General features: G+C 36.0%; 1 protein-coding gene across 1 annotated transcript in view; it reads right to left on the reverse strand.

Moving 5' to 3' along the window:
* Nucleotides 1-11,455, reverse strand: part of SLCO4C1 (solute carrier organic anion transporter family member 4C1) — a 62,088-nt gene extending 50,633 nt beyond the window's left edge. Inside the window, exons 1-2 of the mRNA XM_069492661.1 lie at nucleotides 11,004-11,455; nucleotides 7,598-7,861 (exon numbers count right to left, since the gene is read on the reverse strand). Of these exons, the coding sequence (XP_069348762.1) occupies nucleotides 7,598-7,861; nucleotides 11,004-11,340 (601 nt within the window). The 5' untranslated portion in view covers nucleotides 11,341-11,455. The remainder of the gene's footprint in view (nucleotides 1-7,597; nucleotides 7,862-11,003) is intronic.
* Between the last annotated feature and the right edge of the window lie 7,122 nt (nucleotides 11,456-18,577).

The raw sequence follows: 18,577 nt of genomic DNA on the forward strand, positions 1-18,577 counted from the left end.
CACCGCCTAGGTATAATCTCCTATGTTGTAGCAATTATTTTTATCATGATTTATAGTTGAAGAAACTAACTCACTTCTGTCTGACCCTAATATCCCTGCTATATACTGCTGCATACCTGCATTAAATGTAATGTGCTAATAGTATTAAAATAAAACAAAGAAACTATATTAAAACATCCATTCGACAATTTGAACATTTTTAAGAACAGTGACTAAGAAAATTAAATTTCCTCATTTCTTTCCTGCCACAAACCACATTTGTTACCAACCTTTCTCAGGAAGCTACAAAACAAGCAAAACAAAACAAAAATTAGCATTGCTTAATTATCACCTCCCATACCTTATATCTAGTTAGACAGAACTATGCCTATGGCCCGCTTGAATGCCCTATCAGAGCATTTCATTTTACATGTGAAGATAAAAAATGTCTCTCAACAAATAATCCTAACATTTTAGAATAATTCTGACCACCTTAGAAGCACTGAAGTGAAATGAACATTTGAGCAAGTAACTAAGACAAAAGCCCAAAGTAGAATATCAAAGCATTTTGCTGTTTCTGAATATGTTTCTCATTCTAGCTTCCTTTTTCACAACGCAAATTTTTCAGATCCTAAATCTTACCCATAAAGATCATTTATGGCAAATAATTTTTGCCTGTGATAACACAATTCTTCCTAATTCAGTGACCAAAACAAAAAAGAGAAAATCCCCCATTATTCTTTAGCCCAAGTTTATGGAAAATGTGGAAAGAGAATGCCAAACTGCCTTTATTTGCCATTACCTCGTCTTGTTATCTTCCGTGGAAGGGTAAGGCATTAGACTCCTAATAAGGCTCTATAAAAGGGATCCATTCATTCACCAATATATTTCACAACTCAACAAATATTTCTTGAGCACCTACTCTACATCACATGCTGTTCTAGGTCCTGACCATAAAAAAGTTTCTAAACTCAACAAGGACTTTCAAAATCATATAGTTGGACCTAAGATGATATAGGGCAGATTTTCCCATGTGTTCCCTGAAACACCTAGAGAAGGAAAGGAAAAGGGAGGGGAGGAAGCCAGAAAAAGGGGACATATGTAACAATTTAACCTCTTGGTAAGTTCAGAACTGTACATATCATACCCTTAACTAAAGAGTTATAAAATGCATTTGCTTTTACAGTGATGTAATAAAGACATCTGCTTAACTTTCATTTTTTCCCAAACTCATTCAGCCATGGAACGTATTTTAATGCCTCTAGAAACTGTGCTCTGCAGATCATGCTTTGGGAAATGCTGGAACATGTTTTTCTCTTGATGAAACCATGGATTTTTTAAACCTCTGACAGAAAACTATAGTTCGTGAGGTGAATTGAGTTTGTGCTAAGATCTCATTGATAAATTTTTTCCTGCTTATTTTTTTCGTATAAATTTCCTCTATCTCAGAAGTTTGGTCATTTGAATTTCAACAAAACTGGCCATATTGGAGCACCTAGTAATTCATTATATTTTGAGAAATTCCTATTTTAGAGGAAGATATAAAGCAATAATCTTGAAATCAAAGAAATCTTTCTCTCCATGTCCAGTTAAAAGCTTTACAAAATAATCAGGCACTAAACTGGACATGTATATCCCAATTTGGACTAAGATAACTTGGATAATTTTTTTAAATATTGATTCCTGAGTCTTACTCCAGACTTATTAAATCAAGATCTCTAAGAGGCAACATTAAATAATAACCACCCTGGGTAATTCTTATTATCTAGAAAGTATGGGAAAGACTGAAGGGGATTCTGATTTCTGATATCAAAAATCATGATTGTTTCATCTGGAGCATTGACTAGACCTAAAAGTTACCTCTAGCCCTTTTATCGCCTGTATTAAATTTAAATTTGAATCATCTGTTTTACTACATCATTGTTTCTTCTAACGTAAGACAGCATCTCTCCTCTTTATTCCTTTATTCGTTCCAGTCACAATATAACCAAAGTATAAGAAAAATAAAAGCGATTTCCATAAAAGAAGTATGTCAAAGAAGGAAGAACACTCACTCAGAGTCCAAGCAAAATTCAAGCATCCTGTACTGAATTAGTAGTTGAAAAACTCTAAGATTCTTTGCCCTAGGTCTTCTCCAATCTAAGCAAGCATTCCATATTAAAAAAAAAAAAAAAAAAATACTGTAAGAACACAAGATAAAAGAAGGTAACTGGAAATCAAGTCCAACTTTGAGTCCCACTCTTATCATTTTCTTAGCACTGCGTTCTTAAGTAGTTACTCAACATAACCAAAGTTCTTTGTTGCAACATTCTCCCTGAAATACCAATCTAAAACCTTAGAAATTTAGTGCTGCAGCTAAGAGAATTTTTATCATTAAAGGTTACCTTTTTTTTTTTTTTTTTGAGGGAAAGGGAATGGAAAAGAGAAACAAGGAAATAATATACCTAGGAAAAATTATGCAAGTATTGGTCAATAAATAAAAAGAGCTTTACTGGATTTCATAATTTTCTATAATTCCTCAGTATTTAATAATGACCTCCCTCCCAAATTCTCAAAGAGACCAAAAGATTATTTTGCTTAACAACATTAAAATAATCCTCAACCAAAAGGAATTAAAAAGTGCTTGGATGAAAACAAAATGTTATGTGGTAAAGATTTGTTTATTTATTACATTTTAATATTTTAAAGTTATATTAATATGTTCTTATATTAATGTTATGTTAAAATATTTCAAAAGTGAGTGTCAAATATGATTTACTTGAAAAATGTTTTATGGCACTATTCTATTTTCAGATTAACATATACAAAAATCAGCCCTTGAAAGTATGTATTTCTTTCTCTTAAGACTTCCTTTTTTTGAATCCAATAACAAAACTTCACTTTGATAATCTCCATTTAAAGTTAATCACCTCTAATGCTTATGAATCCATAAAAGTTTCCCTTAAAAACACCTTTCTGACAAACCTATTTAAATTTATTTTTTACAAAACAATAAAAAATTCAAGCTGTTTCTAAACACACCTTTCTAGCTTTGCTAACTCTTAACCTCCTTTTGTTATTCTAAAACCTGGAGAAATTGTACATGCTTATCATATTTCATATTTTGGTTTTTTCTACTTATTAACTGTATTATATTACTTTAATCTCCTCTTATAGAGATTATCCCATCTAAAGTTAGCCCTGATTTTGGTTTCCCTCAAGCTCAAAAAACAAGAACAACAACAACAAAAAAGCACACAAAGGTGTGCTAATTTCCTCAATGTCTATTTCAGATTAAATTACATGCATGATTTCTATTAATAAAATGATTTCTTAATGTTATGCTCTATATTATGTTACTTAAGAGATTGTGCATTCCCTTTCTTCCAATTTATTTACAGGAATCTTTCAACGAATTTGTTTTCCTTTTCCTACTTAAATCCCTAGTTTTCTTCTCTGCTCTCCTTAAAGTTAGACAAATAATTTAGATTTTGGGTTATAGGTTCCCGTATTTGCAAAAGTGGATGAGTTTACTTGAGCAGACAAGTTATGATGTTTTAAACAAAGTACGGACCACTATACCAGACTACTTGAAATTGGGAAGAAATGGTTTAAATTCATAAAAATATTGAAATCATTCAATATAGTTAATACCTACTATGGGTACTAAGCATAAAAATTTGAAAAACATTAAGCAAAGCATAAAAATTAGGATTAGTTTTGGCTGTTGTTAATCATCTATGAAATCACTATGAAGTCACTTCACCTCTTGCCCTAAGGTTTTACATTGTTTAAAAAAGGGGATTTATGATTTCTAACATTCCTTCCAGTTTCTAAATGTCTGAGTTGTTTAGATATAACACAATTTCAGTCCTGAATTCTATATCTGTTATATATACACATCTATACACACACACATCCCTCATAATGTTAAGGAAAACTTTCAGGAAAAAAAAAAGAATGCAAAAATTCAAAATATTAATAGTAGCTAGGCATTTTCATACACCTACAATGAGAGAGTAACTGGTATATTCCTTCATGAAAGTCAGTGTGACATTATCCATCAAACATTAGAATGAGGAAGCCTGGCTCATGCCTGTAATCCTAGCACTCTGGGAGGCGAGCCTCAAACTCCTGATCGTTTGAGCTCAGCAGTTCAAGACCAGCCTGAGCAAGAGCAAGACCCCATCTCTACTAAAAAATATAAAGAAATTAGCTGGACAACTAAAAATATATAGAAAAAATTAGCCGGGCATGGTGGTGCATGACTGTAGTCCCAGCTACTAAGAAGGCTATAAGACAGAAGGACCCCTTGAGCCCAGGAGTTTGAGGTTGCTGTGAGCTAGGCTGATGCCACGGCACTCTAGCCAGGGTGACAGAGCCAGAGCCGGATTCTGCCTCAAAAAAAAAAAAGAATGAGGAAGCCCTTTAGATCCAGTGTTTGCACTTCTAGGAATCAAGCCTAATGATTTACACATTTACGTAAACACATATGTTTGAGGATACGTATTGCAACATTGGATATATAACATGCAGTTCATAGTTAAAAACTTCAAACCCAAATTCTTAATTTCCACCTCCAATTCTATTCTACCTAATCTGCCACATCCTAGTTAAAATCGCCTCAGCTGATCAAGCTAAATACCAAGGAATCAATATTCATTCCTCTTTCACAATAAATCCAATAAAGTCCTATCTCTTTTCCCTCTAAAATACACTGAGAATCAGTGATCTCTGGATCTATGCTTTGGATCTACACCCCAGTCTCAACCACCTTATCTCTCACATGAACTACAGTAAAAACCTCCTGAGTTATTTCCTCCCATTTACTCTCACAACTATAAAAGCCAAAATGACCATTTTAAAATACAGATAAGATCATGAACTTACCTGCATGAAACTCTTCCATAACTTTGCACTGCACTTCAAGCAAAATCTAAAGGCCTCCCTGGTGTCTACTCACCTCTCCAAAACATTCTCCCTTGCTTTGATTATGCTGCCTAAAACTGACAATTCCTAAAATCTACCAAGCTCTTCTCTACTCCAAGGCCCTTAATCATGTTGTTCTCCAGCCTAGAAAGCATCTTTCAAGCTCCTCGTTGTCTAGTTATTATCACAGTAGCCTTCCTTGGTCCACATATTTACCTTCTGCATTCATCTACATATCTCAGTTTTTAATTATCCTGTTAATTTATTAATTATGTATTTCTTCCTACTAGTACATAAAATTCAGATGGTGTGGAACGGTTTTACTGCTGTTATCTTTGTACCATATAGAGTCCATATCAATAAATATCTGTTGTATGAATGGCAGAATAACCTAAGAGCAACCTGAGTTTTTGCTTTCATTTGCCACAGATTAAGCTACTATTTAAATTATGAGTCTTAATTTAGTGTAAAAATTTTACAGATTAGTCAATTCCTCTATCTAATCCATTTCAATAATCTACTAAATCTAGTCTGCTAAAATAATGAAAAATGTCAGAGCGACAAGAATTTACTGAAAACCTGCATGGCACACAGTAATGTACTAAAAGTTTATGATCTAACTTCAGAAATCTTCTTAGCTTCATCTCTGGTCACATACACACACATAGACACACACACACACACACACACACACATTTTAATTGTGGTTATTTCCCTTTGGGAAATACAAATTGTTCGGATTGGCTGTAACTCCAGGTGTGCATGGCACGGGACGAAGCTGAGAAGATTGCTGAAGAGAGATTGGGCTTTTGTACTGGAAGGAATGTTATGTTTTAGTTTACAGAGTCATAGATTTTTGAGCAAGGTTTGTTTACTTTAAGAGCAAGAAAGGCATCTGGGTGAGGGCCTAGATGCAGCACAAAGATTACCAGCTAAATGCTGTACACCAGTAACATTCTCACCATCATAGAATCAGTGTCATGTTTTCTTGTGTGGCAGATTAAAATTTAGATTTTCCTTTACTGTTTAGATTTCAAAGGTGTTATACTATAGCCTGTGCTGCAATATGTGACTTGTTCCTAAAACTACTCCCAGTGAAATTGCATCAAGTTGGCCTTGTGCAATCTTGTTCAATCTTGGATAATATGCTAGAATCTACGTAAGTGCTTTTTCTATTGATAACATATTCTCCTTTTCTTATCCATTCCAAACTCTATCGCATTTTAAAAACACCCTCTATTCACCCATCTGCTTGAATATTCTATTTTTTACTTCTAAAATGAAGTCTACATACCTAAAAAGCACACTCTTAAAACCACGCTGCATGATATATACTTTGTTATAGAGAGTATTTTCCTTTTTGTTATCATTCTAGAATTGGAAAAGTGGTCTTGGGAGACATTAATACTTTAATATTACCTTAGTCCATTTGTGTTGCTATAAAGGAACACCTGAAGCTAGGTAATTTATAAAGAAAACAGGTTTATTTGGCTCTCAGTTCTGCAAGTTGTCTAAGAACATGGCACCAGCATCTGCTTCTGGTGAGGGACTCCAGCTGCTTCTGCTCATGGTGGAAGGGGAGCCAGCATGTGCAGAGATCACATGGTGAGAGAGGAAGTAAGAGAGCAAGAGGGGAGCTGCCAGGCTCTTGTTAACAACCAGCTCTCCCAGGAACTAACAGACTAAGAACTCACTCACCTCCCTACACTCAGAGGGCATTAATGTATTCATGAGGGATCTACTGCCAGGACCCAAACACCTCCTATTAGGCCCTCACCTCCAATGTTGGGATCAAATTTCAACGTGAGGTTTGGGAGGTGAGTGAGTTCCAAATATCCAAACTATAGCAAATATTAATTTTCAATATTAACACACAAATATAACGATCTTAACATTTTCAAAATAACGCCTATAGTGTAGCAGGCTTCGATTCTCCTTTCTCTCCTGAGCCTTTTCTCCATTTACATAACCCTTGAAAGCTTCCAAACTGGTAACCATCTGATTTTATTCCTAATTATTTCAATATTTGCCATTAAGAGTCTCAGGAAGGACATAGAAATGTTTCATTAGCACATGCCGCTGGCTCTACCATCATTGTTTTTCCATTAAAAATAATCCTTTGTAAAAAATTTAAATAATCAAATTTCCTTTCTTAGCCTTTGAATAATGTACTTCTTTATCTAACCACAGCAACAGCAGAGCAACACTGTACGTTGCTCTGAAGTTCTGTGTCTATAAACTAGAGCCAAAGGTAGAAATAGTTTCAACAGTAGACTTTCCTTAGGAAAAGTCCCACTCCTATAAATGTCACCTCTCTTTTGTCTCAAATCAAGAATCAACATGCCCAGGGCCCAGAGCTGTAAACATAGAAAATAAAAGCACAAAGGGAAAAAATTCCAGATCTCAGAACTCTAATGAGGTCACAACACCTGCAAAGGAAAGCAGTCATCTCTTTTTTAAGAAGGATTGTGTGTAATATAGGAATGAGAATCAGATTAAAAACTTGGAGAACCGCTGAAGCAATGAATAATGTACAGTCTGCCTCTGTAATGTCCTACTTCACACAACTCACATCACAAATGAAACAGTGAGCAGTGGAAGAGATTTAACCCTTACCGTACTGTACAAGTGAATTGCAACATAAAGTTAACAACCTAGTTTTAAACTAGTTCTTTGGATTAAAACAAACATAAACACAACAGAAACTTACCTTCAAAAATGGATCCCAACTGATATTCTCCACTGAAAAATTGTGGCAATGAAAATACAAGTGCTCCCAGTCCTATCATAAAGGATGCAAATGCAAGCCATCTTGGCTTGTGTCCTCTTTCACCAAAGAATGATACAAATAAAGACAGCAAACAGAATGAAATATCATAACTTGATGATATCAGGCCAGTAAGTGAACTCTTCATTTCATAACGCTTCTCAATAGTGGAAATGCTAATATTTACTAGGCCATTAACTACAATACCTAAAAAAAGAGAAAAGCAAATTTATGTGCATTGTTACAACTTTACCATATAGATCATGATTATTAACACAATGTAGTAAAGTTTGGTTGTTCATGGGTATTTTGGTATTTCTAAATGTGTCCATTTTAAAAGTCTGGAAGTTTTATAGTCAGGCAAATCCAAACATACTTTCCTGAAAATAAGTTTGCTTTATAAATTGTACACTTGTGAATTTTCAGGTGTTCAACAAAACTGATGCTTGCTACATACTACATTGTAGTCAACTATCTGTAATTCATTTTTTCTTTAAATGACCAAGAAAAAGTCAGGCTGGTAAAGTCCCATAAAAGTTTGCTGGAGAGTTTCCAATTCCAACTCCCATGGACCTCACTCAGGAGAGCACGAAAAGTACAAATGACCCCACAGGCCACTGCAGTTACACTCAATTGCTTTCCAAATTACTCAATCCTTAAATATACTTACCTATAACAAGAGAGTACTTTGATTTAGTCTTAACAAGGAGAAATTGAGCTTTCCAACCTCTATTTTTTTCTAACACTCTTATAGATATTAAGTTATTTAAAAAGTTCTGGAGCAAAAATAAAGCTAAGAGTCTTATTTCAGCCACTAGCATGCTAAATCATAAAGTAAAAGTAAAAAAACAAAAACCTTACATTTCATCTGCTTATTATAACTATAATGAAGGAATAGAAGGTAAACAAAGAAAGGCAACGCTGATTTTCACTGACTTAAAAATGTTCTGTCCAGATGTAGATTAAACTTACAGGAGTCTAAACATTATTATAGCTTGAAAATTAAAAGCATACGATCAAATTTTAACTAGTTATTTCTTTTACTGAAGAGGTATTAGAAACTGTTTTCATTCATTAATCAACAGAATGAGTATACTCAAGTCATGATTTCTATAATCTCTTTAAATTTTACTTTATCAAGACTATAACTGAAAATATATTTCTAGAAAAATGAATATAACAAGTTTCAAAAGTCCAAACATGATTTTTACTTTTATACTGACTTGATAAGACTATAAACCAATTTCAAGTCCTGGGATTTCAAGATAAAGTATCTAAAGTACCTAGGAAGGACATTTTTGTAAGGAGATAAAGTTATCTGATAATATGAAAATTTCCCTATCCAAAAATCAATTTCCCAACAAAACTACCATACTCATTAAAAATCAGTCATGAGAAATTATTGCCGTTAATGGTAAAACTTCTCTTTGGAAAAGTAAATTTGTAAACTTCTTTGGAAGGATAGTACTTTAATTCTATGAATTCCAATGTGAATTCTGTTATGTAAGTTCCAAGAACACACTGATTTAAAAAAAAAAAAAAAATGCCATGATACACCGCAAACTACATCTCTATTGTAAATGCATGAAGATAGGAAGCACATTATGATATCAAGTGCTGAAATAAACCGTTTGTCCTTGAGAAATGTTGGGTTAAATAAAATCAATTATTTGACATTTTTTTCTTCCCAATAAAACATCTATTAATATTCTACAAAAATAGTTTTCCTAAGGACCAGGTTTGAGAAACATGGCAATGTTTCCAGTCACTCAAACTGAAACGTGAATTAATTTATTGGGTCACTCTCCTCTCAGATTATGCTTCTTAAATTGGGAACCTCTAGGTAGATGAGGAACTAGCCTAAACCTGACACATTTTTCTAACAGTGCCAATTATATTTGATAATAATTTTAAACAATATTTTATATTAAATATAAAATTGTATACTCTGGAATAATACAGAAGTTTTGCAAGACTTTTAAGATAAAATACAAGATAGGAAAGTTTTTACTTGTGTCTAACTTTTTGAACTCATTCCTTGACACTGAGATTCTTCACAATCACTGATTTTGGATGACTATGATCAACACATTAATGCAAGGGGAACTTTGGTGGGGACAAAAAAGGTAGAAAAGGAAGTAACTCTTAAGCACAAAAATCTACCTTCACTAGAAGAGCTGCAGCTGACTTCCAATCAGCAAATAGTCACTTAGCACCTAACGTGCAAAACAAGGGGTACTGGGTTTCTTGGAGAGGGGAAGCACGAATAAGAACAGAAAGTATATATATTCTTTGATTTTATTTTCTGTCAACTTAAACAAGAGCAATTTCCAACCCCCCAAAAACATTTTTTAGATTGCGTTTCTCTCAATCTTTGATTGATTACTTACGTAATATTTTGAGACTATGACTCACGTGACCAAAAAATATGTACATACCAATTCAAACTTACCTTCAGCATGTCCTTCAAGACACTCCACCTTATCTCCACCCCTCTTCAATTTGTCACCTTAATATACCTTCCCATTTCTTTCATTCCCTGCATTAGACATAACACCCTAGCAGCTTTGACCTTTTCTATTTCTATCAAGGGAGCCATTCTCCCTCCACCGTATCGCTCCTCCAAACTGGATTTAGATTGCAAACTCCTAAGGGTATAAACTCGGACTTAATCTGCAACTCCCAAAAGAATCCAAAAGAGAACCTACCTAGAACAAAATAGATACTGGATACTGGATAACTACTGTGACAGAACAACTCATAAAGGCTTACCCTTCAACAATCAGGAAGCCTTCGCTAACTTACTCACTGGGCTCTACTGGTGCCCACGTTCTCTCAAACTCACAAAACGTGAATGCTTATATCTATACTATAGATTTTAAATAGCTTTCTCCTTTGAGAAACATCCTACTCTCATCTGCGAATGTTATTAATCCTTCCCCAGCAGAAACAACGTAAAAACAAATCCCTTCAATGAGGAATCAGGGAAAGATATGCTTTTATCATGCAAAATAACCTCCCCCAGGGTATGCCTTTCCCAAAGGAAAGTTCTTGTAACCTTCCCTGGAGGTTTGGAATCCGCTAAAAGGAGGTAGACCACAAACGGGGGCAGGGTAGAGAAGCCTGTATGGCAAGTTTCCAACGTTGCCTTAAAGGAGAAGCTAAAATGTGGAAGGCAGAACGTGGTCTGGGGCCGCCGGTGGGAGCGCACGCAAGTCGCAAGCCTGAGACCGCCTGCACAGCGCCTCAACCGCCCGGGGACCGCTTCGCACCTGCCCTCTAGGGGCTCGCCGCGCCCTCGTCGCTCTCCGCTCGGCCAAAGTCCCCTCGAGCGGGCGCTGGACTTTACCTTGCGTGAGGGCCAAGAGGCAGTAGTGAAGCAGAAAGCCCTGGGGCGTGTTGCAACGCTGGAGACACTGGGGGTGGAAGTTCCTCCACCCGCAAGGCCCCTCCTCAAACTCGGACAGCGGCTGTGGCCCGGGCTGCTCTTGGGAGACTGGGGGAGTTGCTGCAGGCAGAGGTGGCTCCGGTGACTCCTGGGGCTCCTGTAGCTGAGAGTCCTCTCTCTGGGGGACGGAAGACAAGGCAGATACCTCGACCTGGGACGGCGATGCAGACACGCGGCGCGGGGTGTCTGGGGTGGAAGGGACGAAAGCCGGGTTCTCAATGCCTTTGGCGCCCTTCATGGTCAGGATGGGTTCTCCCGACTCCGGTGCCTTTGGAGCAGCAAATAGCCAGGTTCCTCTCTGGCTCCTCCCCCGGGCAGGTGTCAACGCCCCCGTGCGGGAACACTTCCCGCCTCCCTGCCCTCCCTCTCCCCGCCGCCGCCCGGACCCTCCTACTCCAGCTCCCCGCTGCCTGGGGCGCGGGCGTCGACCCCACCGGCTGAGCGCTTGGCCCGCGGCTGCGACCCACCTGTCGCCGCAGGGGTCAACCAGAATGCCTGGCGTGGGCGTGAGCCCGGGCGGCGGCCAGGTGAGGCGGCGAGAATTCGCTGCCTGCTGCCCTTGTCCGGAATCCGCCCTCCACTGCCGCCCGGGCGCTCGGATCCTGCCCCCGCAGCCCGCCGCGCTTTTCCCCCGAGCCCAGGTACTGGAATGAATAGACTGTGGGAGCCTGTGGCCGAAACCTCTCCCTGGGTGCTGACATGAAAACTGTAAACAGTTGCATCCAGAGATCGTTCAAGAAAACACTCTGCGGCTTTCTTCCTTTGCTGCTTATTAAACCAGGCTAGCTCTGGACTCCAAGAATCAAGCAGCCACAGGTAAAATACTTTGGATCCCTGAGCGTCTTGATAAGACTTTTACTTGTCACCTCCCCTAGAAACAGAAATCCACCCCACCGCCTCCATCACCAGCAGCATTAACAACAGTATAACCACCTTTTTGGTTTTGGTTTTACTTCCCCAAAACGGAAGGAATAGAAAGTAAGAAACTATAAAAACATAAAAAGGACAGCCTCTGCTACATATCACGTATTTAAGATCAACAATGCTGATAATTATGTAAATAATTTCTACTTGTGGAATAAATACGAAAAACGGTTTGAAAACAACACCATTGTGTGATAGTTAACAATTCATTCATTCATCCTCAAAAAAAAAAAAAAAATTATTTCCTGGGTGCCAAGCACTGTTCTAGGCTCTGAGGGAACACGAGTGAACCAAAACTGATCAACACTCCTACCTTTATGGTACTTCAGTTCTAATAGGAGATAGACAATAAGTAATAATACACAGTACATGGCACATAGTATGATAAGTAAATACTATATCGCAAAACTTTTGTTTCAATTACATATATTGTGTTTGCTGGGTTGAGGGGTTGAGGTACAAAATATGTATCTCACTTTGAACAGGCGAACATTCTGTTCCCTGTTCCCTGCCAGTCAAAACTGTAGACTGGCCTAGAACATGGGGGAAGAATAACAGTAGGAAGTAACATTTCAAACGTCTGCTATATGTCCCATTATTAATTTTTACAAAAGCAGTTGCTGTTATCGTTTACATTTTAGTTATTAAGGAAACCACATCCCAGAGAGGATCAGTAACTCTGCCAAAGTCACACAGCTAATAAGTGACCTACCACTTGTTAAGTATTTGAATTCAACTCTCTTAGCCAGATCTCTTCCCTGGACTTTGAATTTTCTATCTTTTAGTTACTACAGGCTACCTCTGTCAGAATAATTGCATAGCAATTCTAAGAGATCAAACTCATATTTTGGTGATATTTATGAAGTTTAGAATATTAATGCTGCTCTGGATACCTCAGATTTTAGAGGTATTTAAATTAAGTGTCGTATGTGATCCTCCAAGGCCTTCTTTCAACAGAAATGGACTCAAAGTAGCTATTTACTTTGATTATCATTTTATCTATGGAATAGGAAGTAACGTACGCAACCAGCAAATTTTGCTTTGATAAGATATGGTTACACACAATCATGACTTAAGATTATTTTGCAGCTTTGAATTAAGAAATTCAAACTATACTATCTATTCAAAGTGGCATAATCATCATGCACTTAAATTTATACTGTCTAAGGAGAAATCTTCACTCTTAACAGTGTTAGAGAGTAGAATTTTGTTGAAAGATTAGCAGAAATGGTATTGCTTCATCTTAAATGCATCTTGCTCTAACTGAAAGTGTTACCAATGCTACTTTCCTGTTCTCTTACATTCTTTATGCTGCAATGATGGAAGGAAGGGGCCCAGGTTTGCAACAAAGACCAAAAGAGAAAAAAAGAAAACTTGGTAGGTTTCATCTCTAATAATTGTACAGAAAACTGTCCATTTTTAAATTAATTCTTTGGTCAATCTAGGTTAAATCTGCTTCTACTGAGCATAGTCAAAATATACCGTGTTAAATTTCAGAAGGTAATTGATAAATTGCTTTTTATTTTCCTTAGTGGATTTCAGGTGCTATTTTTTTTTTTTTTTTAGACAGAGTCTCACTCTGTTGCCCAGGCTAGAGTGCCGTGGCATCAGCCCAGCTCACAGCAACCTCAAACTGCTGGGCTCAAGCAATCCTACTGCCTCAGCCTCCTGAGTAGCTGGGACTACAGGCATGCGCCACCATGCCTGGCTAATTTTTCTATATATATTTTTAGCTGTCCATATAATTTCTTCCTATTTTTAGTAGAGACGGGGTCTCGCTCTTGCTCAGGCTGGTCTCGATCTCCTGACCTCTAGTGATCCTCCCGCTAAATTATTGTGGAGTTTATAAGATATGTAAAGGTAAAATATATGATAACAGTAGTACAAAGGCCAGGAAAAGAGAAATGTAAATATGCTATTGTCAATGTCTTATATAGGAAGCAATGCATGTGTCTTATATGTGAAGTAATGTAATATCAAAGGTAGAATATGATAATGATTTATAGTGTGAACACTAGAGCAACCTCTAAAATAGCCACAGCAAAAAAGAGCCAAGAAAGGAAATAAAGTGAAATCATGTAAAATATTCAATTAATCCAAAAGAAGGCAGCAAAAGAGGACATAGGGAACAAAAAATGAATTTTTTTTTTTTTGAAACAGAGTCTCGCTCTGTTGCCTGGGCTAGAGTGAGTGCTGTGGCATCAGCCTAGCTCACAGCAACCTCAAACTCCTGGGATTAAGCAGTCCTTCTGCCTCAGCCTCCCGAGTAGCTGGGACTATAGGCATGTGCCACCATGCCCGGCTAATTTTTCTATATATTTTTAGCTGTCCATATAATTTCTTTCTATTTTTAGTAGAGACGGGGTCTTGCTCTTGCTCAGGCTGGTCTCCAACTCCTGAGCTCAAACAATCCTCCCGCCTCGACCTCCCAGAGTGCTAAGATTATAGGTGTGAGCCTCCGCGCCGGACCCAAAAATGAATTTGATGGAAAGAAAATCAGTACCAAGGTAATGACTTAGACCTAACCATATGAATAATCACACTAAATGTAAATAGTGTAAACACTTCAATTAAAAGGAGAAGATTGTCAGATTTGATATAAAAAACAAGAACCAATTAAATACTGCCTATGACAAACACATTTTAAATATAAACATTAACAAGTTAAAAGTAAAAATTGGAAGAGAAATGTTATATAATGCTTACATAAAAAATGGCCTATAAATTTTATAGTTGGATGAAATGGATAAATTCCTTATAAAACAAATTACAAAGATCTCTCAAAAGGTAATAAAAAATCTAAAGAAGCCTGTATTTACTAAGAAAATTGGATTTGTGATCAAAAATCTTCCCACAAAGAAAACCTCAGGCCTCATGACTTCAGTGGTGAGTTCTACCAAGCTTTTGAGGAAGAAGTAATGGGAATTCTATGCAAATTCTTCCAGAAAATCAAAGAAAAGGGAATACATCCCAATTCATTCTATGGTGTCCAAATTACTCATCATTTGTCTGAACTTTATCATAGCATCTGCCCCAAATTACCTTCTATGTCCTTGTGGATATGATAAATAAATGTGGGCTAAAAGACAATATAGTTAGTTCTATCTGGGTGGTTGAGATAGATAATCCTCTTTGACTGACTACGGCAAAACAGTGATTGAATAACAGATTAATGTCAACATAGAGAGATAACTTTAATAAAAGCTGAAAATATGTATTAGGATAGGCTACTAAACAATCCCATGAGCTTAAAGCAATAAATAATGGCTTTTCTGGAAAGTTTTTCTGCAAATGGTGGATTCAGGGGTCCAAATTCCTCCCATTTTCTGATTTTCTCATCTCAGAAGTTTTTTTTGTTTTTTTTGTTTTTTTTTTTTCTTGCTACAAGTAAATTTGGGAGAGAATGAAGATGTTTATACTGGATGTTTCTGGCCAGCAATTAAATAGATGATATGACACTTTTGCCCATATACCACTGACCAAAACTTAGTCCCCTGTCCTACTGAGATGCAAGAGGGGCTGGATATGTACTTGTACTGTATGCTCAGGAGGAAAATAAAAACATTTAGTGAACACATAATGACGTATCTGCCACAAATATTATGAATATTATGAATACCTTGTATAGCACCATCAAGAACAAATATGCTAAAACCACGATCCATATCTTACAAGGTGACATAGGTTAAAAAAATTTTACAAATCAACTTAAATCAAAACTGTAAAATGAGAGAGATTTGACTAAACATCATCAAGTTAAAACATAAGTCAAAAGTAAATGAATTGAAGTATGGGATCCAGGTTGAGATTTTGTCTCTATTCTATACATTCAGACTATCTCAAAATATTGTATTTAGTCCTAAATGTTGCACCAAGAGAACCACTGACTAATGAGAGCAGTCCTGAGGATAACTAAATGGAAAGAATAATTGAAATTTGTCACATGGAAATTAGTTTAAAGAATTATGAAATTTTATCCTGAAGAAAGTATATAGGAGTAACATGATAGCTGTCATAAAATATTTGAGTGGAGGCATCTTTTAAAACAGAGATCAGACTTATTCTTTATATTTCTTAAGATTAGTACAAGGACCATATAAGTAGAAAGAAAATGTGGGCTCAATATAAAGGAAATTCTTTTATAATTAGAGCAATGGTTGTCAAAATGTGATATAGGAATCCCAGAGGCAACTAAGACCTTTTCAAGGGTTCTACAAGTTTATAACTGTAGTCAAAATAATACTAGGATTTTATTTGTCTGTTAGACTCTCATTTTCTTACCTGTGTGCGATGGCATTTTCCAGAGGCTGGCTGCATGACATGTTATATCACACGAAAGAAGACATGAATACCCTTTATAAAGCCAGATATTAAAGAGATTTTTAGAAAGGTAAACCATTCCATTCTTCCCACTGTAATTTTTGAAAATATAAATGTTAAATTAAAAAAAATTTATGTTGCTATGTACTAGGTTTATTATTTTAAATTCATAATTAAATATTAAAATGGTACATTTTAATTTATAATATAATAAATATTGGTAGCTATTTTCTATGTAAATATAAGTTCTTTGGGATTCTCAATAATTTCTAAGAGTATAAAGAGGTACTGAGACCAAAAAGTTTAAGACCCACTGAAATAGAGCTATACAAAATGAGATACATTGCCTCAGTAGATAATGAATTCTCGATCACTGGAGGAGCCAGCTGGTCCGTTGTGAGGGTTACTGTGTGAAACATTCAAACTATAGAAATTTGGCTTGAACAATCACTGGAGCCTATTTTAAATCTGAAATCAATGCTGCTAAAACTCCATAATCACCTATTTATTTCATAAAATACTGACAAGAACATACAATGTACTCAAAATTTGCTTTGTCAAACAAATACATAATGTCAGAGCCATAATTAGAATTCTGTTGTCTTTCCACTAGACATTATTATTCTTTCCCTGGATACTATTCCCTTAGTTATCAACCTTACATTTGCCTCTAGGCCTTGGCCAGGTGAAGAAATAGACTGTGTTCTACTCTAACTGGAGCCATTCATGAGCTCACTGGCTAAGATGTTTGTTGATTTTGACCACCTTCCTTTCGTAGCACATCTTGACTGACTAGAGCATAGATCTCTCAGGCTTCTGATGTACTGTTTATTCTGACTCTTGCTTTTTATGCATGTCCAAGGCATTTAAAACATATATTAGCAAAGAAAGAAAGATTGAGTCCTAGGATGTGGGTGGAAAGTAATAAAACAAGACTAAACCAGAAGAAGACAATACCTACTTTTGAGGTCATCTACAGAGTGGGATGTCGTAAACCACGAAAGTACAAACAATTGTAAATCAACTATTTTCCCAAATAATGGGCCTGAATATAAAAGATATATTGAATGGATGTCATGTAAGACTTGCCAAAGAAATTAGTAAGTATGGTAATTTTTAAGCGTGAAAAATATTGTAAGCATGAACATTAATTAGTTGCTATAATATATTTGTTATAATAGTCAAACATGATTGTTTTGTCAATGTTTTGGATTTAATTACACATTCTTTTATTGTTTCTATGGTTCAGAAGCTTATACCTATATTTCCTTGCAAAAAAAAAGAGAGAGAATCAAGAGTAAAGCCAAAAATCCTAAAGTGAAACTGAAGCGGTAAAATAAAACCACCTACTGGATACTGCAATGACACCACCAAGAGGAAGCTGATCTTGAGAATGATTTCCTACAGCCAATAGGTGCCTTTGAGGAAAATTTCAATAGTCTCCAAAAGTTTTGGCATTGATTATCCGAATACTTAAAAAAAAAAAAGTGACCTATTTATTATGATTCCTGCTTCTCATATAATGAATATAGAAATGTTGCAGGGTTTTTTGGAATCCTAAAAAAGTACAGACCCAATACCATTTGGGATATTTTAAAGAAAACAGATGGAGGAAACCTGGCATTGTCATCTCAGATAACAATATCATTTTTAATGATTATTTTGATAGAAGACAAAACAGTAATACTGAATAAACTTAGTAAAGTTATCTCAGTTCTACTTACACAAGGAAAGTAAAATATACCACTCGAATAGCAATTTCGCTGATTTTCAACAGAAAATAAATAAAATTGAAATGTAAAGAAGGAAAGGAAGAAGAGAGGGAGGGAGAGAAGAAATTTCATCCCTTTGTACGTAGCTATTCAATAATTCATACTTTTTCAGAAAGTGGAGCTAGGCCATTTCCAAGAGTAAATAATAAGAAACCAAAACTGATCTATTATAAATAGTCCACTATTGAGTTAGTTTATGTAATTTACTCAACAATAAATGAGTAAAAACACCCCCTCCTTCTCAAGCTAATAATCTACTTGACTTCACGTTACATAAAACCTGATTTTCTTAGTTGCTCTGGTAACATAAAATATTTTACAGCTAGTAAGATTGTTAGTAATAATCAAAGGGTGTGAATAAGGAAACCTATTAGAAAGGGTTCTGGTTGCAAATGTAGACCTGCCAACAGCAGCAAAAAATTAAAATGGGTAAAAAATATCTACATAACAGAGAAACCA

Source organism: Eulemur rufifrons, chromosome 17 (genome assembly GCF_041146395.1).
Source record: "Eulemur rufifrons isolate Redbay chromosome 17, OSU_ERuf_1, whole genome shotgun sequence".
Classification (NCBI taxonomy): Eukaryota; Metazoa; Chordata; class Mammalia; order Primates; family Lemuridae; genus Eulemur; species Eulemur rufifrons.